Source organism: Artibeus jamaicensis, unplaced genomic scaffold (genome assembly GCF_021234435.1).
Source record: "Artibeus jamaicensis isolate MK-2021 breed Jamaican fruit bat unplaced genomic scaffold, CSHL_Jam_final scaffold_847, whole genome shotgun sequence".
Classification (NCBI taxonomy): Eukaryota; Metazoa; Chordata; class Mammalia; order Chiroptera; family Phyllostomidae; genus Artibeus; species Artibeus jamaicensis.
This window is the reverse complement of record NW_026522057.1, coordinates 15,057,205-15,079,649: the sequence shown is the minus strand read 5'-3', so window position 1 is coordinate 15,079,649 and position 22,445 is coordinate 15,057,205. Positions and strand designations below refer to the sequence as shown.

At 49.6% G+C, this 22,445-nt stretch overlaps 1 protein-coding gene across 5 annotated transcripts in view; it reads left to right on the top strand.

Moving 5' to 3' along the window:
- The window catches only part of LOC119042213 (14-3-3 protein sigma), a 35,458-nt gene extending 13,368 nt beyond the window's left edge, over positions 1-22,090 (top strand). For 2 of the 5 annotated variants that reach the window (XM_037135884.2, XM_053660699.1), the window contains 8 exons: positions 7,103-7,252; positions 8,749-8,886; positions 9,004-9,052; positions 9,547-9,649; positions 11,170-11,282; positions 12,364-12,463; positions 19,653-19,726; positions 20,832-22,090. In XM_037135884.2, the coding sequence (XP_036991779.2) occupies positions 7,103-7,252; positions 8,749-8,886; positions 9,004-9,052; positions 9,547-9,649; positions 11,170-11,282; positions 12,364-12,463; positions 19,653-19,726; positions 20,832-21,582 (1,478 nt within the window). In that variant the 3' untranslated portion in view covers positions 21,583-22,090. Of the gene's footprint in view, positions 1-1,304; positions 1,450-2,262; positions 2,331-7,102; positions 7,253-8,748; positions 8,887-9,003; positions 9,053-9,546; positions 9,650-11,169; positions 11,283-12,363; positions 12,464-19,652; positions 19,727-20,831 lie in introns of those variants that run through there. The other 3 variants (XM_053660700.1, XM_053660701.1, XM_053660702.1) reach the window with 3 other exon arrangements.
- The last annotated feature ends 355 nt before the right edge of the window (positions 22,091-22,445 follow it).

Here is a 22,445-nt window from a genome sequence, read left to right as displayed (position 1 = left end):
TTGGTTTCACATCCTGGTTCCGTCACTTACTAGGCAGAACTTTGTGTAGCCTTAGACAGGTCACTTAACCTCACTTTAAAGTCTCCTTAACTGTAATCTGGTGATAATTATAACCTAACCTCTTGTCATGTTATCAGAGTTAAAGAAGATACTATATGGCCCTGGCTGGCGCAGCTCAGTGTATTGAGCCCCAGCCTGCAGACCAAAAGGTTGTTGGTTCGATTCCCACTCAGGGCATGTGCTTGGGTTGCAGGCCAGATTCTCAGCTAGGGGTGTGGGAGAGGCAACCAAATGATATTTTTTTTCACACATTGATGTTTCTCTCCCTTTCTTTCTCTCTCCTGTTCCCTCTCTCTAAAAATAAGTAAGCAAAAAAGATACTGTATGTAAAGCCCTCAGTGAAGTGTTTTCTGTGCCTTTTCCCTTGTTTCTCTCACTAATTCTATGAGCTAATAATAACAGTACACACTTAAGCATTTACTTTATGTAGCTTCACATATAGTAATTCATTTAATTCTCACAACAACCTGATGAGGTGGGTACTATTATCCGCATTTCAGTGACTGAGGAAACGGAGGCACAGAGAGGTTAAACGATTCACCCTGTCACACAGCTAGCCAATGGTATGATCAGGAGAAACCCAGCTAGTAAGAGATGGAGCCAGGATTCATGCCCCATTTTGTCTGCTATTCCCATTTTACAGATGAGAAAACTGAGGCTTGGAGAAGTTCAACCTCACACACAACCAGTCAATGGCAAAATCAGGTTCCAGAGGGTGTCCATGGGCCTCAGTCCCTCTGCCCTTTACCGTGCTGCTGGGTTTTAAGGGAGAGATAGATGCTCAGATGCTTAGTTCCACTTCAAACACACTGGTTGAGGTGATGCTGAAACAGCCTAGCAAAGGTCTGTCTGGTAGCTGGAGATGTGAGATGCGAATCTGTTTGTTTCACTAGTGCCTGCCAAGCATCTAGAATAGTGCCTGGCACGTGGTATGTACTCAGTGATTAATGATTAGAGGCAAGTGGTCAAATTGGAGGTATCTGGGGAGTCGATCCAGTGGAAGTGATGGCTGAATGCTGGGAATCACAGGAACCCTATGTGACTCAGAAATCTGTCCCAGAACGGACCACTGCTCTGGGGACTTGGCCCTCTGCGGCGTGGGAACCAGGAGACTCGGGGGTAGAACTGTGGGGCTTTGTGTATGGCAGACCTGGCTTCAGATTCCTGTTTGCCAGCATACCCACTACATGACTTTAAGTGAGACCTTGGACCTTTCTTTTTTTTAGGTTTTTACTGAAGTGTAATGGGCTTACCCAAGTGTACAAATCATATGTATTCTATATATTCATATAGAATATAATCAGCGTTCAGATCAAGAAATAGTATATGAGTGGTGTCCCAGGAGCCCCACCTTTGTTCCCCTTTCTGATCACTGTCACCCCTCCAAAGGTAATAATAACATAGATTACTTTTACCTGTTTTTGTGTTTACACGTGTGTTTTTTTCATTTTACACAATGTTGATGAGATTCAGTCATATTGCTGTGTGTTGTTGAATATATGATTCTCATGCTGTGTTGGAATTTCATTGTGTGAATGAATACAACACTTGGGTGAGGACCCGAGGATTTGTTTGTTGTGTTTAGTTTTGTTTTTTTAGAGAAAGAGAAACATGGGTCGGTTGCCTCCTGTACATGGCACGACCAGGGATCAAACCCACAACCTTTTGGTGTTTGGGATGATGCTCCAACCAACTGAGCCACTTGGCCAGGGCTAAATATGAGTCTATCACATTTCTTTAAAGGATTTTATTTATTTGTTTTTAGAGAGAAGGGAAGGGAGGGAGACAGAGAGGGAAAGAAACATTGATGTGAGAGAGAAACATTAATTGGTTGCCTCTCTTATGCACCCCAACGGGGGGCCAAACCTGGGAATCCAACCGGTGACCTTTTGCTTTTCAGGACAATGCGCAGCCAACTGAGCCACACCAATCAGGGCTGAATATACCACATTTTAAAGTTCGTTCCACAATTGGTGGGCGTTTGGGTAGGTCCAGCTTTGGGTTGTTAGGAGAATTGTTGTGAACATTCCGTGTTCGTCTTTGGCTCACATCAAATCGTGCCCATTTCTATTGGGGAGACAGCCGGGAGTGGGGTTGCTGGGGTGCAGATGTTGCACTTTCATAGTTAGTGACACATAGTATAACATTTCTAGTTGCTTTACATTTTGCCAACACTTGATTTCTAATTTTTTCTCATTTCAGCTATTCTGTGCATGTGTAGTGATAGCATTTTGTGGTTTTAATTTGCATTTCCCTGGTGACTAATGAGTGTGAGTACCTTTTCATGTGTTTATTAGTCATTTGGGCAGCTTTTGTGAGATGCCTGTTTGAATCTTGTGTCCATATTTAAATTCAGTTGTCTGACTTTTTCTTACTGACTTTGTAGTACTTCTTTATATATTCTGGATTTGAATCCTTTGTCAGATGTTGTAAATATTACCTCCTAATCTGAAGGTCACCTATTTATTCTTTAAATGCTATCTTTAGATGAACAGAAGTTCTTATTGTGATATATGAGTGTACTTCAGCAAATTGCTCTTTTATGAATACCCTCTTTGTGTCTTGTTTAAGAAATCTTTGTCTGTTTCACAGTCACAAAGTCATTCTCCTATTTGTTTGAAAGATTTTTAAAATTTATTCTTGTATCTAGGGGAAGGGAGAGAGGTAGAGAGGGAGAAAAGCATCTCAGAGAGAAACATCGATTGGTTGCCTTGCCCCCACCAGGCAGAACCCACAACCTAGGCATGTGCTCTGACTGGGAATTGAACCAGTGACCTTTCGCTTTACAGAACAACACCCAATCAACTGAGCCATACCAGTCAGGACTTAAATCCCAAACTTCTGCATTTAAAGCTACAATCCATCTGGAACAGAATGTGTGTTTGGAGGGAGACAGGAGTGCAGATGTATTTTCCCTGTTTGTATGTCCAGCGGACCCAGCTCTGTACACGGGGGAGACCACTGTCCTCAGTTCAGTGCAGTGTTGCCTCTGCTACTAACCGTATGATCGTAGACCTGTGGTGTCTGCTTCTGGATTCTCTTTTCTGTCCATTGGTCAGCGTCTCTACCCTTCTACCCAAACCAGGTTGTCTCAAATACTACAGCTTTATCCTAAGTCTTTTTTTTTTTGCTTTACATTTTTTTCTTTTTAAATTCTAAGTCTTTTTTTTTAAACACCTTTTCAACAAGTATTTATTATTAGGTAAGCCATGATTCAGGATCCTAGGGTGGGACGTACTGAGGTCCCCCTTCACCGCCCTGGGAGAAGGATGGAGGACAGAGGGCAGGTGGGGTGCAGCCAGTTCAGGTCTTCTCAGGAAACGTGCCTTCTGCCCAGCAGTCATCCAGGCTGACAGCTAGGATACAGGGCAAAGGGACTGGTACCCACCGTAGGACATTCCCACACAGAGACATCACCCCTTGTAGCAGTCACTGCCTTCGCACAGTGGTGGGAGTCCAGGTAGTTCTGCCAGTAGTTCCTGGTCTGGTTCTGGTTGGGGAAGTGACTATCAAAAGAGCAGTCTGATAGTTCTTTTTTTTTTTTAATTTTTATTTTTTTAATTGATTATGCTGTTACAGTTGTTCTATTCCCCCCTTCATTCCCCTCCCCCTTACCCCCCATCCCCACCATTACTCCCCTTTAGTTTATGACCATGTGTCTCAAGTCCTTTAGATTCTATATTTCCCATGCTATTCTTGCCCCCCCCCATCTATTTTCTTTCTACTGTCTATGCTACTTATTTTCTGTACCTTCTCCCCCCTTCTCCTCCTCCCACTCCCTTGTTGCTAACCCTCCTTGAGATCTTCATTTCTATGTTTCCACTCCTGATCTAGCTGTCCTTTTAGTTTGCTTTCGTTTTAGGTGTGGTTGTTAATAACTGTGAGTTTGTTGTCCTTTCACTGTTCATGTTTCTTTAACTTCTTTTTCTTAGATAAGTCCCTTTAACATTTCATATAATAAGGGCTTGGTGATGATGAACTCCTTGAATCTGATCTTATCTGAGAAGCACCTTATCTGTCCTTCCATTCTAAATGAAAGTTTTGCTGGATAGAGCAATCTTGGTTGTAGGTCTTTGGATTTCATGACTTGGAATACCTCTTTCCAGCCCCTTCTTGCCTGTAAGGTCTCTTTTGAGAAATCTGCTGACAGTCTGATGGGGACTCCTTTGTAGGTGACTGTCCCCTTAGCTCTTGCTGCTTCTAGGATTCTCTCCTTGATTTTAATCTTGGCTAATGTAATGATGATGTGCCTTGGTGTGTTCCTTCTTGGGTCTAACTTCTTTGGGACTCTCTGAGCTTCCTGGATTTCCTGGAAGTCTATTTCCTTTGCCAAATTGGGGAAATTTTCCTTTATTATTTGTGCAAATAAGTTTTCCACTGGTGGCTGTGCCTTTCCCCTTTCTGGTACCCCCTATAATTCGGATATTGGAGCGTTTAAAGATGTCCTGGAGGTTCCTAAGACTCTCCTCATTTCTTTGAATTCTTGCTTCCTGACTCTTTTCTGTTTGGCCATTATTTGCTTTCTTCTGGTCCACTCCATTGATTTGAGTCCCAGTTTTCTTTTCATCGCTATTGGTTTCCTGTGCAATTCCGTTCATTTCAATTAGTTTCGCCTTCATATGTTTCTCTAATTTGTGGCTATAATCAACCAGTTCTGTGAGGATCCTGATGACCAGTGTTTTAAACTGTGCGTCTGAGAGTTTTGCTATTTCTTCATCTCTTAGGTCTATGGGCTCAGGGATTTTGAGAATTTGCGACATTTTTGGTCTGTTCTGGCCCTTTAAGTGTGAGAAGCGGCGCCTTGGACTCCCAGGTCGCTGGGTTGTGACGCTGTATGTGGAGGCGTGGTCAGAGTGGGGAAATGGCGGAGCCCTCTACTGCTGCTTGCCGCGGGGATGCCGGCCCCGGTCGAACCGCCCACTCCCTCGCCTGTCCGCTCGCGCACAAATAGGCGACCCCAGTCAACACGCAGCACCGCTTCCCCGCTGTCTCCTCCGCGGTCGCTCGCCTGGTCACTCGCTGGGTCGCTCACTAGGTCCAACCCTGCGCCTGGATTCCGCGCCTGAGCCCTTCTGACCGAGTCCTCCTGTGCAATCCCGCTCCACCAGTCACTGGTTTCGCCCCTTACCGGTCAGGCTGCAGAATTTGTTGTTAATGGACTTCCGAAAAGTTCAATTTTCCGTGTTCTGGCTGTGTTTTGTGTTGCTAATATTTAGTTGTCCCTAAACTTGGTTGTGTGAGAAGGCACGGCACATCCACCTATACCTCCATCTTGGCGGAAGTCCTGATAGTTCTTGATTTTGATTTTAATATCTTCTGCCATGTTGCTGACTCCTAAAGACACTCCTGCCCTGGCTGGTGTAGGTCAGTGGCTTGAGCACCGGCCTGTGAATGGAAGGGTCACAGGTTCGATTCCCAGTCAGAGCACATGCCTGGGTTGTAGGCCAGGTCCCCAGTTGGGGTTGTTTGAGAGGCAGCTGGTTGATGTTTCTCTCCCTCTCTTTCCTCCTCCCTTCTCCTCTCTCTAAAAGTAAAATTTAAAAAAATAAAATATTTTTTTAAAGTATGGAAAAAATAATAAAAAAGTAAAGACACTCTGGAAGCCACTTGCAGCTCAGTGCGACCCTCAACAAAGATCCTAAGTCTTGATATCGAGTCGTATAAGTCCTTTTGCTTTGTTCTTCAAGAATGCCTAGGCTGCTCTCAGCACTTTGCATTTTTATATGAATTTAAGATGAGTTTACCAATTCCTGTGCCCCCAAAATAATGCTGAGATTTTTTTACTGGGATTATGTTGAATCTACAGATTAATTTACTTTTTTCTAATATTGAGTCTTTCATTCCATGAATATAATGTAACTCTGTATTTCTTTTTCTCTTAAAATTTTTACAAAAAATTTCAAACATCTAGAAAAGTGGGAAGAATTAGTACAATAAATTCCTAAACATTCACCATCTAGATTTAATAGTTGTCACTAGTGTATCTTATTTGTGTCATATGCACATATATAATTCTTATTAAACCATTTCATATAAATTATAGATATAATAGACACTTTACCCATAAATATTTTAACATGTATCTTCAAAATCTAAGGACAGCTTCCAACGTAACCACAATTCCATGATCAGGAAAATTAATAGTTCCCAAATTTCTAATCTGTAGTTATTTTCCCAGTTACCCTCCAAATGTCCTTTGTTGCTCTGTTTTATTTTCTTTTTCAAAACAGTCTCCAGTCTAGAATCATGCATTGCTTGTTTACATCTCCTAAATCTCTTCTAACTTAGAACCATCCCCCTGTCTTTTTTTTTTTTTGACTGTCCTAAATGTTTATTAGGTAAGAAGTTTACAACCATTACTTATATTAACAGTAATGTTGGAGCTAGAGAGCACTGTGCCTTCTCCAAGCTGCATAGTGAGAACCACCAGCAGTGTGGCAGGAATGTGGCCTTTTCCAAGGCTGTGTCTCTTGCTGCCCGCAAGTGGCAGCCCTTGCATCTCCCTGTGCTTGCAGGCTGGTTTGCTGATCCATTGGGTGTCAGGGTTCCTCCTGATGGCCTTATGGAATGCACAGACTGAAATACAGGCCCCTGACTTTTTGAAAGTGACTGACTTTTGTTGGAGATCAGGATAGTAGTCTTGTCAATATCCTCAATTCTAGATCTGATTGTTTGCTCATAGCCTTGTTTACTTTGTCCCTCTGTGTCCGGAACTGCCTGGAAATTGAAACCTGCGTCTAGACTTGAGCAGATACAAATAAACCTCACTAAGCCCTACCGGCCTCCTTCTCTGATAGCCCTTATCAGAGTTGTGTGAGGCCAGCTGTGTGTGAGCAGGTGTAGAAAGCTCATTACAGTCTCAGTAAGTGGCAGCAGTTCTTAATATTTGTCCCCACCTTCGGCAGCATTTTACCCTAATATTTGGTCCCCGGAAAGTTATGAGGCTTCTCTTGCCCCAGCCAGGCAGCAGTGGCTTCCCCCTAGCTGGGGCTTCTGACCCCAGGCTTGGACATCCCCCAACTTTCTCTCCTCCCACCCCCAGACAACACAGGCAGCTCCACTTACCGGCCACCCCCGCGGACCCGGGAGGTGATGATTAATGGGCAAATGGTGAAGTTGAAGTATTGTTTCACCTGCAAGATGTTTCGGCCACCCCGGACCTCACACTGCAGTGTCTGTGACAACTGTGTGGGTAAGTGAGGGGCCTAAGGGAAGGGTGTGGGAAGCCCTGAGAGAGAGGGAGACTTGGAGACGGGGGTATCACTCCTGTAGTGGGTGGGCAGTGTGTTGGGAGTATCCAGGGCTGGGCAGGAAGCCTGGTTCACTCAGGTGTGCTCTGACTGAAGAGGAACCTGAGTGTGACCAGTGGTGTCTTGGCTTCAGCCCAGGATTGGTGGATTCCTTCCCCCAGTTCTGAAGTGTGGGGCAGACACAGGGAGGCCCTGAACTCTTTCCCAGGCCTGAGCCTCATCCTCAGTAGGTCCAAGGTCCCAGGAACCAGAGACTGGAGCAATAACATTCTAGATTTGTTTGGTCCAAAAAGGGAGTGATATATCGTATTAAAAGACTGATCTGATTCCCAGGGTTTGGGAGAGACAAGAACCTGGGAATAGATTGTGGAGAGGATGTAGCTGGGATTGGAAGCTAAGATGCCAGTCCACAGCTGCAGTGGTTTCTGGGTAACCAGAGGCTGTTTTGTCCCCTCTCACTGCTCTCCAGAGGGTGGAAAGCCCTGATAGGGACCAAGGTGTGCCCCTGGGAGGGTGTCGTAAAGGAAATGCTATGCAAGAGGACCCAGGTGACCTAAGCCATGGTGACTGTGCACAGTCTCCAGGGCAGTGAGCTCATCACACTGGCTCAGCATTCCCTGAGCAAGAGAACAGTGGGGAACACCCCATGATGGCAGGCAATGAAGTGGGTGACTCAGTGGGCATCATTCATCCATGAGAATCTGCCCCGCCCGCCCCCTGCAAAGGGTGCTGGCCTTGGTGTGAGGCCTGCAATGGGCTTGTGACCCATATTTCCACAGGGGACTTTTCTCACCAGTCCGGGTGTGACCCTACCCCCAGGGCGTGGTACCAGTGTGAGATCAGTCCTCTGATGCCAGTTCTCCACTATTTACATAGTGGCCTAGCCCTTCCCTGGGCTTCTAGTTTTAGCTCAAGGTACAGGGATCATTGGTTGTCATCTAGGCTGGGGTCGTAGGCCAGGCAACAAATACTTTTAGTGAATCTTCCACGTAGCAGCCACTGCTGAACCCTGGATTCAGCTCAATGTGAAGCCAACACAGGCCCCCTCATGGAGCTTAAATCAAGCTGGGGGAACTGGCCTGTTCACTAATTGTAAATAAGTATGTAAACACCATGAGCAAAGTGCTTCAAAAGATAAGTGCCCAGAAAACAGGGGACCCTTGCCTTGTCTGGGGTCAGAGAATACTTTTTCAGAAGTGGCTTTATAGCCAAGACATGAAGGAGGAATTACTCTTCACCAGGAAAGAAATGGGGAAGAATGTGTGGGCAGCGGACCCTGTATTCAAAGGACCAGAAAAATGCAGGGAGCATCTGAAGAACTGAGAGCTGCTGTGGAGAGCGAGGAGTAGGAAAGCCCCAGCCCTGGTGAGGCCTCTGAACACCTGTGCTGACTGCAGGCCAGCCCTGTGCTAACCTGTCCCCTCTGGCCCTTTTCCAGAACGGTTCGACCATCACTGCCCCTGGGTGGGCAACTGTGTGGGGAGACGGAACTACCGCTTCTTCTACGCGTTTATTCTCTCCCTCTCATTCCTGACGGCATTCATCTTCGCCTGCGTGGTCACCCATCTAACGCTGCGTGAGTGGGCAGTGGGATTGCGGAGGAGCAGAGGGCAGGCCCGCAAGCTCAGCCAGGCTGAAGGGCTGTGGTCGCCGTCCCTCTGAGCTGTATCCTTTCCTATTTCTTCCTCCCCAGGCTCTCAGGGAAGCAACTTCCTCTCCACTCTGAAGGAGACACCAGCAAGATATCCTTTGCCTTTTGTCTTCTAGTGGATGCCCTGGTGGGAACTGAGACCCCCTCACTGGGGCAGGTCCCCACACTTCATCCTGTAAAGAGGAGAAGAGTGTAGAGATGATGTTTGTCCTCTAGAATCCAATATACCAGCAGCATCTGTTCACACCCAGGCTTGAGCTGATCCTAAATGGACTGTTGTGGGGATGGGGTGGCTGAGAACTCTCAGGGGCACAGTTCTTGTCTTCCCTTAAGACACCAGGCTCCCTGAACCACCTCATGTCCATCACTCTGGGCTCATCCTGTTCTTGAGACAAGCTCCCAAACCCTTCTTGGGGCTCAGGAGGTGGTGCTGCTGAGAACTGGTGACTGGGTCATAGAAAGGTTACACACTTCATTTCCTTTCTGGGAAAAAGGTAGGTGAGAAAGGCTGGGTGTGACAAGATCCCAGGCATGGGGAGGCTCCCAGCTCTGATCCCAGCTTGGGTCCTTGACTGCTCTGCTCACTGTGCTGGAGTTGGTGATCTGCTTCTTCTCCATCTGGTCCATCCTGGGCCTCTCAGGGTTTCACACTTACCTCGTCGCCTCCAACTTGACAACTAATGAAGACGTGAGTAGGGCTGGAGCAACCCCTCGTTTCTGTGCAGGACCCTGGGCAGGAGACAGGGCTGGGGGAGCTGGCAGGGCAGCAGTGCATCCCCAACTCTCAGACTGCTGCAGAGACATGGGTGGAGGTGATAGGCAGCCAGGCGTCTCCTTCAGTGCTCGTGGCCTGGCCCTGGGAGACCCAGTGCTGGTGTCTGAAGCCCCCACATGCCTTGGCCCCTTGGCGCAGGTTCCCAGGGCCCCTTAGATGCTTCCTCCCTCACCCCACAGAAGCAGCACTCATGCCGCAACAGCCATTACATTTGGCCAGCATGTCACTGTTTCCAGAGTTCTTTCAGTTCCCATCATCTCTTTGAATCCTTTGCCAACTACGAGGCAGAAGGAATAGGGATGCTTTTTCTCCATTGGATGGCTGAGTGACTTGCCCCAAGGTCAGGCAGCTGGGAAGGAATAGAGCCAGAGTTTCACCCATGCTCACTGTTTACTTACAGGCAGCAGAGATATAACTGTTCTCAGGTATCCTTGGGGCTCCCTGAGGCTTTCTTAGTGAGGGGGTCAGCCAGAACAGGACCATGAGTTTCCATCTACCTTCCCTGCCTGCTGTCTTACAGAACCCCCGCCAACAAGCATTGTTTGAGCACTCACTCTGTGCCCAGCCCTGGGCCAGGGGCCTGACCTCCCCTTCCCGTTCTCCCAAACAATATAAAAGCAAATGATAGCACCCATTCCAGGGTTGCCATCTGATACTAAGAGGCCCATCAACCAACAATACATTTCTTGATCTCAGCTTCTCATTTGGGGAAACAAAACTTAACATGCATGATGAGGTATCGTGTGCTGGGCGATTGGTATAGAGTAGAAATGACATCAGCCAGCATCTCCCAAGGTGGTTTCCTGGGTGCTGGTTCTGTAGGATCTCACTAGGGGTTAAGCCAAGAGGACTGATATAGCCAAATAAATTTGGAAATCTATGGGTTAAGGTCAAGCAAGAGTCCTTCACTGCTAAACTTCTCAGTGCCTTTGATAGCCAGCTTCACAGAGCTAGAGATGGGCAAGATTTCATCTGATGCCCCAACATTGCTCTCAGAGAGTTGGTATCAGAGAGTTCTCCATTTTTCAAATGATTCAGAGAAGAGGTGCTCTGTCCAGGATCATGTAGTGAGTGAGTGGGAGGGCCAGTATTCGTAGTCAGGCAGCCTGAGCCCTGTCTTGCCCTCCTCTTAGGTGACTGGCCAAAGAAGGAAGGATACACCCAAAATGTTTCTTTTGGAGGCTTCTCTGGCTCTATTCTTTCTTCTGTCTCGTTTGGGTCCTCCTTCTCTCTGCTGGGTGCCCCCAGCGTCCAGAAGTCCCCCACATTCTCTCTGAATGGCCTGGGTTAAAGATGTATCCCCTCCAATAGTCTAGCTGGAATAGGTTTCAGAAATCAGCTGGAATTCATCAGTTTTCCCCTGCCTCTAGACTTTCCTTCTAGAAGAGCAAAGGGAGTTAGTTACCTGACCCAGACTTCCTTCCTGCTTGCAGATCAAAGGCTCATGGTCCAGTAAGAGGGGCGGTGAAGCCTCTGTCAATCCCTACAGCCATAAAAGTGTTATCACCAACTGCTGTGCTGTGCTCTGCGGCCCCTTGCCTCCCAGGTGAGATGGGGTAACCCTATGAGTTCATACCTCTCAAAGAGGCTCTAGAATCAGCAGACCTCGCTTTACATCACAGTCCTCTCTATCCACCATCCCCTGCTGAATGCCCTGAGTGCATTAGTCACATAAAGGAGTGCCATGGAGAGTTTTAATTTTTAATCACATGCTCATTGTAGAAAAAATTTAAGTACAGAATATAAAGAAGATGCCCTGGCCAGCGTGGTACATTTGGTTGGAGTGTCATCCTGTAAACCAAAAGATTGCAGGTTCACGGTCAGGGTCACATGCCTAGGTTGAGGGTTTGTTTCCTGGTCGGTCTGGGTCAGGCATATAAGGAAGGCAACCAACCAATAGATGTTTTTTTCTCGTCCCTTCCCCTCTCTCTGGAATGAATATATATATATACATATGAATTTATTAAATAAAAGGAGAATATGAGATCTCACATGTAATCTTACTCCCCAGGGATAACCACAATTCATGTTTTGGCCACACATGAGCAACACTGCCCTTCTGGTGCTGTTGGCCAGACTGGGTGGGGCCTCCATTCTCTCTGGGGAAGAAAGCCTGGGTGGTTCATCCCTGCTAGGAAGTGCCCCATCCGTCCTGACAGCAGGGGGCGCCAGAGTGCCAGACAAGGAGCTAAATCACAGTGGACACTGGGAACAAGACTTCCCACACTGTCCCCCTCACCTCCCACCAATCCTGCCCGGGGCATAAATGATAGGAATTGCACTATCTCCAAATGTGCTTTCATCCTTACTTTTCCCCCAAACTCAAAGGTTGGCTTCTTGGCAGTCACACAGAAGGGTGGATCAGTTTGAATGATCATTGAATAAATTCTGTGGCCAAAGGCTAGGTACCGGGAGTGCAGAGAGGGCCCTTTTGGAAAGGAGGAGTCATGATCCCCAGTGGAAGGACAGCTGTCTTTTCTTCAGACTTTCTAAGGCTTGGACTTCCCCTGGCCAGGCTGTGAACTCTGCCATCTAGCCTCCCCCTGCCGGACCCCCCCCAGCCCTGCCACCATCTGGAACTCTGGTGTCAGGCAGGGCCCTCACATGTCCCCCTTGTATTTTGGAAGCCTGATTGACCGGAGGGGATTTGTGCAGTCTGACACCGTATTGCCCTCACCCATCAGAAGTGACGATCCAGCCTGCGGAGCCAAGCCTGATGCCAGCATGGTAGGAGGCTACCCCTGAACCTTGCCACCTGCTGGCCTGTTTGCCCTTCTGCAATCACCTGCCACCTTCCACACCTGCTGGGACCCTCCCCATTCCACCCAAGCGAAGCAGACCTGGCAAAGACTCAAGTCTTTTCGTATTTATTTCCCACCCTGCGTGGCTGTCCCTACACTGTTCCATGGCTGTACCCTCTGCTCCCCAAACCCAGGTTCCCACAACCATGGGCCTGAGTTCCCCGCCAAAGCTGATCAGTGGCAGGAGTGACAGAATAGAGAGACCAGGGCCAGGCCACCCAGAGGACCACGCCAAGTTTCTGTGCCAGGGCGAGCCCTGTGTGAGTGAGGGTGTGGACTGAGTGTGATGCCTCCCATTTGGTGAAGCTGCTGAGCCTGACTGAGCCGGGGTCCTGGGGTGAGGCACGGCCCATGAGCAGTTGGCCCTGGACCATGGGCTGTGGGAGAGGATGCTTCCTTGGGCTGCTTTGGTTTGCGAGCTCCTTCATTTTTTTTGTGATGATCATTCTTTTTTCTTCAGTTTTTTTTTGTTTGTTTTTGTTTTTGTATGGAGTTGGCTGGTATGATGGAGCTGGGTTCTAGGTAGAGAAGGTGGAGTTGGGAGGTGGGTAGAGGGGCAGCCTGTGTCAGAGGAAGCCAAACCAGCCAGCCAGGCATCCAGAGACCTCAGCTCCTATATGATTCCTGGGTGGCACACTAGGAAGTGGGGGGCCTTGCCCTTTATCTGCCCATGGAGGATTCTCTGTGGGATCCCAGCTTGGCCCCCATCTCTCTCCCAAGTCAAATCTGGGATGGGTAGATTATACTCATGCTGGCAATACTTGAAACGGGTTTATTAATGCTGGGTATTTTGCACAATTTTATAGACCTCTTTTCTACATAGCATTTTTAAATGGAAGAAGAAGAAAAGCCAAATTGCTGACTGTGTAGTGCCAGCTTAAGGGTTATCGGAAGGCAAGTTGGTTTTAATAAGTTTATTGCTAGAGACCTTCTGGCTGTGAATGAGTGTGTATGCGTGCACACACACGCTAGCCCTTGTACAAATGTGGCTGGCTCCCACTTTCCCACATGCCCTGGGCTGCCCCCTTCCCTGCCATCCCCCTCCAGTGTAGGCTGGCAACAGCAGGAGCAGCATGTACCATGGGGACAGGGAACATGCACATTGGTTACTAGAGACCCCTAGGCTCCTGTTGTGGCTCAGCCCCTGTCCTGCTACCTTTCCCTCCTTCAGGGACTTCAGACAGGCAGTGGCTAGGGACTCAGCCAAGCCCTACCCCACCCCTGCCACCCAGGCCTCAGGTGAGGCATCTAGCTGGGATCTGCCTAGACAGGCCGAGGCTGGGTGTGGTGGATGGGGTAATGGCTGTGGGGAGCGGCTGCCATCCTACAAGCCACACCCCCTCCTCCAAACCCTGAGTATGGGACCCAGTGCTAGGGGCTGGGGGACAGGGAAACTCTGCCAATTGGAGGCCTCTGTCCACAGAAAAGGAAGAAAGGAGCAGGGCTGAGGCAACTGAAGATTGGCCTAAATCTAGGCCAGAGACTCAGAGGATGTCCCTCCTCTGCTGGGAGCTATAGTTTCTTGTCAAAATAGATAGGAAATGTCCCTCTGTCCCCCTCCTTTGCCCTTCAAGTGGGCAGAGGTCCTTGGAAAGTGACATAGGAAGTCCCCTCATCTTGCCCTTCCTTGTTCCAGAGGCTAGTGGGTCACAGGCTGCTGAGAAATGGCAGCCAGCAAGGGTCCCATCTTGGACAAACAACTTTGCCCCCGCCTCAGTGCCCTGAGCCAAGCTGCAGTAGCGCTGGGAGGTGGGGAGGAAACTGGCTGGAGGAGGGACTCCCATCTGCCTTTTATTTAAGCCAGTATTCTTTTCTGCTTGTAATAAAATTTTTGTTTTTAAGAGTTGATTTGCTTTGGTCGGTTTTTGTTTGCTCATCCTTTGCTGAGGCCTCAAATGGCAGCCGTCTATTCTTTCAGTCAAACTCGATCTTTCCTGGGGTGACAGAGAGAGGGCAGGCAGCCCATCAACCCGGCTAAAGTTCTCTCCTGGCTGGAGTCTGTCTACTAGAGGCAGAATAGAGGCAGCTAGGCCCCATAGGCGAGTGAGAAGAGGCCATTCCGTCCCCTGTGCCTTCCCCTGCCTCAGGGTCTTGGAGACCCCCAAACCCTTCTTCCTTGCTGTCTTTTTACTCTGATACCCAGTGACTGCTCGGCTAAGAAAATGTTCAGGAGACGGTAGATTGCAGTTTGAGAGCCAGCACCTTCCTGGTCCCCACCCCCATCTGGGCAGCAGAGCCCAGCCAGACACCTGGTAACACTGGCCCACCTCTCTGGTATCTCCTCCAGGAGGACACCTGTCAGGATTTTGCCATCTCCTGCACAGCCTGAGGGGAGCTAACAGTCCTCTTTGCAGAGGGTTAGCTGGTAAGACCATATATCCCCTGTCAGCCAGCACTGCCTACTCCCCTTACACATCCATCTCATCCTCATCGCATGCCTCACCAACCTCATGGAGCCCGTTCATCTGTCTGGTGTGTGGTGTGGTGTGTATGCTGGCAGTGGTAGGGTCCTGAGGGCTGCCCTCAGAGCTGAAGGATGGGGGTGTGGGGCTAGGGCTAAGAGCCCAGCCCCACTGCAGATGAGGAAGTAGCTTCGCACACAGCAGCTCTCCAACTGGCACAGGAGGTAAAGGGTGAGGCTGGAGAAAGGATGGCATACCTGCTGAGGTGCTCGGGCCTGTTCTGGTGGTGTCCTGGTGTGCAGGGGCCCTTGATCACTAACACTGTGTCCTGGCTTTCTGTCCCTCCCGAGCTTTCACTTGCCCTTTTCCTCTCCTGCTTCGTTGCCTGCTGCGGAGTTTTGGCCCACCTGTGGGAAGAGGCAGGTGCTGTGGCGCCCCTGCAGGGCTCCTCCTCCCTTCCAATCCCGCTAACCCTCTCTCTTCTCCTTCTTTGCTGTCCTGTCCGGGATCTCCAGTATGTGCAGGGGCTTAAGGACCTCCTGAGGACTGCGGCTCTCTGCCTCTCCAGGAGTGGCCTGGGGGGAGCCAGGCACCCGGCACCTCTACCTGCCTAACCTGTGGCCCATCTGCCACCATCTGTGCCTACAGGGTCTACCCCCAAGCCTGCCCCACACATGTGTACTCTAGAGTCCCCCCACAGGGGGCAGGGGCTGGCCTCTTTGCCCCCATTCCTGCTCCATGCCGGCCAGAGTGTAGAAAAGCCATAGCGCAGCTGTCAGCATAATGGTATATAATACTATGCTGAAACTCGCCCTCCCCTCTTCCACCTTACTTTCTCTTCCCCTGATTTGTAAGGTGTCAAGACTCTAGGAATCTTGTCTTACAGCCTGCCTCCCTTCCCCCTGGAATCAGACATAGCCATAGTCGAGCTGAGCAGGTTTCTTCAGGAGCTGTCTGGGGTGTTGATGGTTGATGACGCTGCTGAACAAGTTTGGTAACTGTTTTAAGCACAACTGGTTTGACACTGTTCCCACGGCCCCCTCCACCCCCCAGCACCAGGGTAGGTAGGTTGCAAGGAGGACTCTTGTACCTTTTGCTCCAGGCACTGAGGGGCTGAGTTAGCTTGGACTGCCCCTTGTTCTTCAGAGGAACTAAAGGAAACCAGGGTAAGCTTCAGAAATCTGCTGGACCCACAGCTGGGGGCTGCTTGTCTGCTGTTCTGTACCTTTTTAAACCAAAATAAAGATGTCCCTCTTCTTGACGTACCCTTGGCTGGCTGGTGCCACCTTTACTTTGGGGTCTGGGGTGGGGCCTGCAATGAATATGCAGGAGAACTGCTGGCTCACAGCTGCCAGCTTTGTTGCAGTTGGTCGGTGCTGTTTGGAGATTATTTTTAAGATTATTTATTTATTTATCTTTAGAGGGGAAGGGAAGGAGAGAGGGAGAGAAATATCGATGTATGGTTGTATCTCATGCGTCCCCTGCTGGGAACTGGCCTGCAACCCAGGTGTGTGCCTTGACTGGGAATTGAACTTCGATACTCTGGTTCGCAGGCTCGGGCTCAATCCACTGAGCTACGCCAGCCAGGGCTTATTTGGAGATTTTAAAAAGGCACAGCAAAGCCAGAAGTGACACAGGAAGAGTGACCAGCATTCTCTACACTCTGCCCCTTCAAGAACTCCTGGTCTCAGTTCCAGAGACCTTCAAGCCTTAGCTGACCTCTGAACTCTGAAAGGTCCCAGCCTAGGCTGTGACTGAGGGTTTGACTCCAGTCTGGGGCTGTCACACCCCTGAACTGAGCCCAGCCCAGAGTAACACTCTCATGGAGCCTTCCCTCCTCCCAGCTGCCTCCCCGCATCAAGATGTGCACACAGTGTTCCGAGAGCTAAAAAATAAAATAAAATAAAAATAAATAACTACTGCAGTCATTTAGCAAGGACTTGCCAAGTGCCAGGCCTGTTTTCTCACGTGAGCTATAAGGAAGCCTTTTTACAAATTAGAGAACTGTGGCTCAAGGAAGGCATAGGAGTTGCCCAGGGTCTCCCAGCCAATAAAGTAGCAAATTCAGGATTTGAACCTGACCTCTGACCCTTCTGCACTACCCAAGGAATGAATAGGGCTGCTTCTCAGAAGGAGAAATTCTGAGAAGAATTTCAATTAAAGAATGTCATTCACAACCAGCAGGGGGCTTAGGTCTTCAGGACCTCCTTGCATCAACAGAGAAACTGAGGCTCAGAGCCAGGAACCTGCCCAAGGCCTTATAACAGAGTTGGAATGCAGTCTCACGCCCTGAACTCATTACATTCTGTTCTGAAAATTCCACACCATGTCCTAGACTGGACTGGTCTAGGAAATGTGGGATACTTTTAACAGTAGTATGTTAAGGAGGAAAAGTGTCAGGATAGCTGACTCAAAGTAATCTAATCCCCCCCACACACCAAAGACAACTAGTGGAATGAACTCTTGGCTGGATAACTGAACTCTCTGGTTCACAACCAGCCAGGGGGAGAAGATGCTGTAGGTTCTATAGTCACCTATTTAGTTCGATCCTGCTAAGACTGGAAGAATTTCCTAGGAAATTTTCCCCAAAATCTTAACCAGAGTCCCTCCTGCTGCAATCAGAGCCCTAATCCTGTTCTCAGTGGATATAGGCAGAAACTACTGTATTTTTCTGTGTATACCAGGCTCCCATGTATAATGCACACCCACGTTTTTGGCCCAAACTTCCAGGAAAAAAAATCTTTTGTTTCAATATTTTAATTCAATTATTTATTTTTATTTAGATACTTGTATTTTTTGTACTATAAAGGAATTTTAGCATTTATTTTTTAACATATTATGGTACAAGAAATTTTATGTCACAAATAGTTACAAAACTCAAGAACAGATAAAAGGTATTTCAGGTACTACCCATATATAGTGGGCATCCTTATTTTTTCCCTCAAAAATTTGGGCAAAAAAGTGCATATTATAACACGACAAAATGCGGTAGTTGCTTTCTGCCTTTCTCTGTACCATAACCCTTCAACGCCTGTTTAACAGCTAAGAAAGATTGGTTGTCCAGGGGATCAGAGACCATAAGCCTGCTGGTAGAATGGATATTATACAGAAGGGTGGGAGGTAGTAGGCAGGATGAGGAAAGCCCCTTTGGGCTGCAGCCCCAGCTCCTGTGCTGCTGACTCAGACAGCTGACTGGAACTCTGTGCCCTGCTGGGGCCTGCTCCCTCCCGCCTGCCTGGGCTTCTGGACTTGGGAAATGGAGGCCTGGAGGCAAAGGGAGGTGCCCGAGACAGGAACTGAGTCAGGATCAACAGGCCAGAGCGGGCAGCGGAGATGTCAGGCTGCCTGGCTCTCAGATTCAACAGGGCAGAGAGAGAGGAGCGAAGGGGCTTCCCATCTGTGTTGAGGGCATGGAGCTTGCTGGTGCCACCTGCCACGAGGCCTCCTGGCTTGAGTGATAAAAAGGGGCATGCTCACTCCCTACAGACAGAAATAGCTCCAAAATTGCCAAACCCTGCCTCCCAGGTTTATGCTGTTCTGGGATCTCCAGCTTTCCACCATGACTTGGAAAGCCTGGACTGGGTGACTACTCAAAGGAAGGTCTTTGAGGGCCCACAGCCCTGCATAGTGCTGGAGGAATGTCCAAGATGGAGAAGGAGAAGGCAGTGTGGAGTGAGCACATCTGACCATTGATCCATCTTCTTTCCTACGTGGGCACCCAGCTGAGCAGGCTCCATTCGGTCCTTCCTCATTTCAGAGGCCCCCGTTCCATGTTCATGCTATGAGTGTATATGCTTAGAATAATAAAGTTGGTTGGATTTTTTTCACATAATAATAGCTATCATCCACTCAACTAAGTGCATTCCATCAATTAATTTAATCCTCCCAACAAGCCCCATTTTACACTTAGGAAAACAGGCCCACAGAGGTGAAGTCACTTGGCACAGGCTACAACAGCTTGTAAGAATTGAACCCAGCTGGTCTGATTCCAAAGATACTGGCTATTCTGTCTCTCAGAAAAATATTGCACATTCGTGATTGGTAACTTGAGAATACAAAAAGGGAAAACAATCACTCACAGTGTCACTACTTAAAGATGCCCTCTGTAAGTTGTATTTCCTTCCCATCTTTTTCTGTCTGATTTGAGCAAAGCCTTCAGGATATCTGCCTCTGTTTCCTTGGGAAACCTGTAGCATCAGCCCAGATATGTCGCTACTTTTCCTCCTAAGGGGCAGAGCTCTTCCTTGGGCCTAAGACTCCCTCTCTCCAGAAGGGGAGGATGGGTATTCACACACCAAGATGGACATGGACTCGGACTCGGGGAGGGACAGGCCTGTGAACTGGTCCTGGCTCCAGGATTAAGCTGGCAGGATCCCGGTAAGGAGAGCCCCACCCTGAGCCCCACCTGAGCTTTAGCTAGGGGTTGGGCAGATAAGCAGGAACCCACCTGCATGGGCACAGTGCCAACATAACTCTTGGCTGCACAAGGACAGTGCCCCAGCTAACAGGGACAGAAAGTTGGCAACAGACATCTCTCCATCTCTGAGGCCTCTGACACAGGTCAGAGGTGGGCCATGGTCAAAGGGAAGGGGCAGGAGAAATTTTGAGAGGCAGGCTATGGGAGGCAATGCTCAGCTGGGACTGCTGCCCCATAAAACAGAATGGTGTGTGTCATCACTACCTCCTTTTTCTTAGTCCCATCTCTCTCCCCAGTTGCTAGCGTCCCCCCTGGGGAACGAAATTGGGCTGAGCACCCAGGTGGCCTGCTTCCCAGCCTCTGACAGAAGGTGAGCTGAGTCAGGCAGGAAAGTGGGGCAGCCAGCAAGCTGGGCTCCCACCCCTTGTGAGCCCCACTGATACAGGATGGCTGGCAACTTGGAGGGGGCAGGTGACCTGGTGTGGAGAGCCAGAGGGTAAGTCCTCAAACAAGTGGCAACAGGCCACCAACTTAAAAGGGAAAATTGTGCTGCGATGGGAAAGGTGTCCAACAAACCTACTGGGTGACTAATTACAGTGGCTGGGCTGGAGCGTCAGAGGCTGCTCATTAAACACCTCATTAAGTGGCACCCTGAAAACTGCCACCTGTGCATTCTGGGAGCTCAGAGGGGACATGACCCTAAGGGAGAATGAGGATGGGGGATGGAACCATTTCAAGAAGCTTGGCTATCACTTCTAAATACATCCTGGAGCTCACAAGTCCAAGGCCTTGATGGGAGAGAAACCAAAGGAAGTAGGATGCAGGGGGCTTAGTAGCTGTGTGACCTTGGGCAAATCTTATCCCTCTCTGAGCCTTAGTATTCCTATCTCTAAAGTAGGGTAGTAATCACATTCCTGCTCACCTCAGAGACACAGTAGGGATTAAATTAATAACGGATATGGAGGTGCTTGGGAAACTGCAGAGACCTACCTAAACATGAATGATCTCACCTAAACCAAGGGGAGAACCTATCTAGTAGGAATAGGAACACCATCCTCCTGCACCTGGGTTTATGGGGTCTGGCTAGGCTGACACAGCCAGGTGGTGAAGCCATCCTTAGCCCCTGGAAGGACACCATGAAGGGGAATATGATTGGAGAAACTGGGGCAGCTACCTATGTAATAGAGCCTGGAAAGGTGCTTGTGCAGGTGGGGCCAACGCCCAGATTCTCCTGCTGACTGTCCGGATGACTCACCCCACATCCCAGCCCTTTACCTTTAAGGAAGCCGGAAAGGGTGTGAGTAGAGCAGAGAGAGGGAGGTCCAGGTCCCCAGTCCCGCCCTTTGCCCCTCCCTCCCCACCCTTCTCTGGGCCAGGCCGTTCAGCCAAAAGGCAGGCAGGGAACTGGAGAGGCACAGAACCCAGCTTGATCCTGAGGCAGCCAGTTAGCCCAACGCCTGTCTGTCTGTCCCCAGAGCCATGGAGAGAGCAAGTCTAATCCAGAAGGCCAAGTTGGCAGAGCAGGCTGAACGCTATGAGGACATGGCAGCCTTCATGAAAAGCGCTGTGGAAAAGGGTGAGGAGCTTTCCTGCGAAGAGCGAAACCTGCTGTCAGTGGCCTACAAGAATGTGGTGGGTGGCCAGAGGGCTGCCTGGAGGGTCCTGTCCAGTATTGAGCAGAAAAGCAATGAGGAAGGCTCAGAGGAGAAAGGCCCAGAGGTTCAAGAGTACCGGGAGAAGGTGGAGACTGAGCTCCGGGGCGTGTGCAACACTGTGCTGGGCCTTCTGGACACCCACCTCATCAAGAAGGCTGGTGATGCCGAAAGCCAGGTCTTCTACCTGAAAATGAAGGGTGACTATTACCGATATCTGGCCGAGGTGGCCACCGGTGACGACAAGAAGCGTATCATCGACTCTGCCCGGTCAGCCTACCAGGAGGCGATGGACATCAGCAAGAAGGAGATGCCACCCACCAACCCCATCCGCCTGGGCCTGGCCCTGAACTTTTCTGTTTTCCACTATGAGATCGCCAACAGCCCTGAGGAGGCCATCTCACTGGCCAAGACCACCTTCGATGAGGCCATGGCTGACCTGCACACCCTCAGTGAGGACTCCTACAAAGACAGTACTCTCATCATGCAGCTGCTTCGAGACAACCTGACTCTGTGGACGGCCGACAGTGCTGGAGAAGAGGCGGGTGAAGCACCAGAGGAGCCCCAGAGCTGAACCACACTGCTACCCTCCCTGCCCTGCCCTGCCCTGCCCTACTCACTCCGGTCCCCCACCCCTAGCAGAGAGGACTACTATGGGGTGGGAGGCCCGACCCCTTTCCCTAAATGCTCTGCCCCAGCTCAGAGAAGCTCCATAGAGAGGGACCAGAGGAGCCGGGGCCTCCTGGAACCATTGGATCCCACTCTTCTGGCGCTGCTGGGCGCTCACCCAGCCCTGGTCTCTGTACCTGCTCCTTGAGACCCCACCCGTGAACCAGGTCATTTCCTTCTCCCTCTTGACTCCTTCCTGCCCCTGCTGCCTCTGGATCTTAGGAATTGAGGAGTGTCCCACCCTTGTGGCAGAGAAGTGGACCGTGTGGCAGAGGCTGGAGACAAGAGTGTGTGTGTGTGTGTGTGTGTGTGAGAGAGAGAGAGAGAGAGAGAGAGAGACCCGGAATGAGAGGGAAAGCATGTCTGCTGGGTGTGACCATGTTTCCTCTCAATAAAGTTCCCTTGTGACACTCCTCCTGTCTTTTCCAGTTATTGGCGGAGGGTTGGGACTAGTATTGGTGCATGATTTACAGAAAACCTGATTTTGGCCCTCTGATTTGGGGCCCTAACTTCCCACAGGGCTGGCTTAGTGACCCGCACGCAAGACTTTGGGGCTGGCGACTAGGTGAGAAGCTGGGGTCCGGCTCTCTCCATCAATTCCCAAACAAACAGGTCTGGTCCGGGAAGGGTCAGGTGAGCGCAAAGGCGGCTCTAAGGCTCTTCTGCTGAAGAGCTCAGATCCGAGGGGGCAGGAACCAGTGAAGCCTCAGGTATAAGGTCTAAGGACAGCCCCGTACGAATAGGCTGCAGTAAGCAGCACTGAATCCA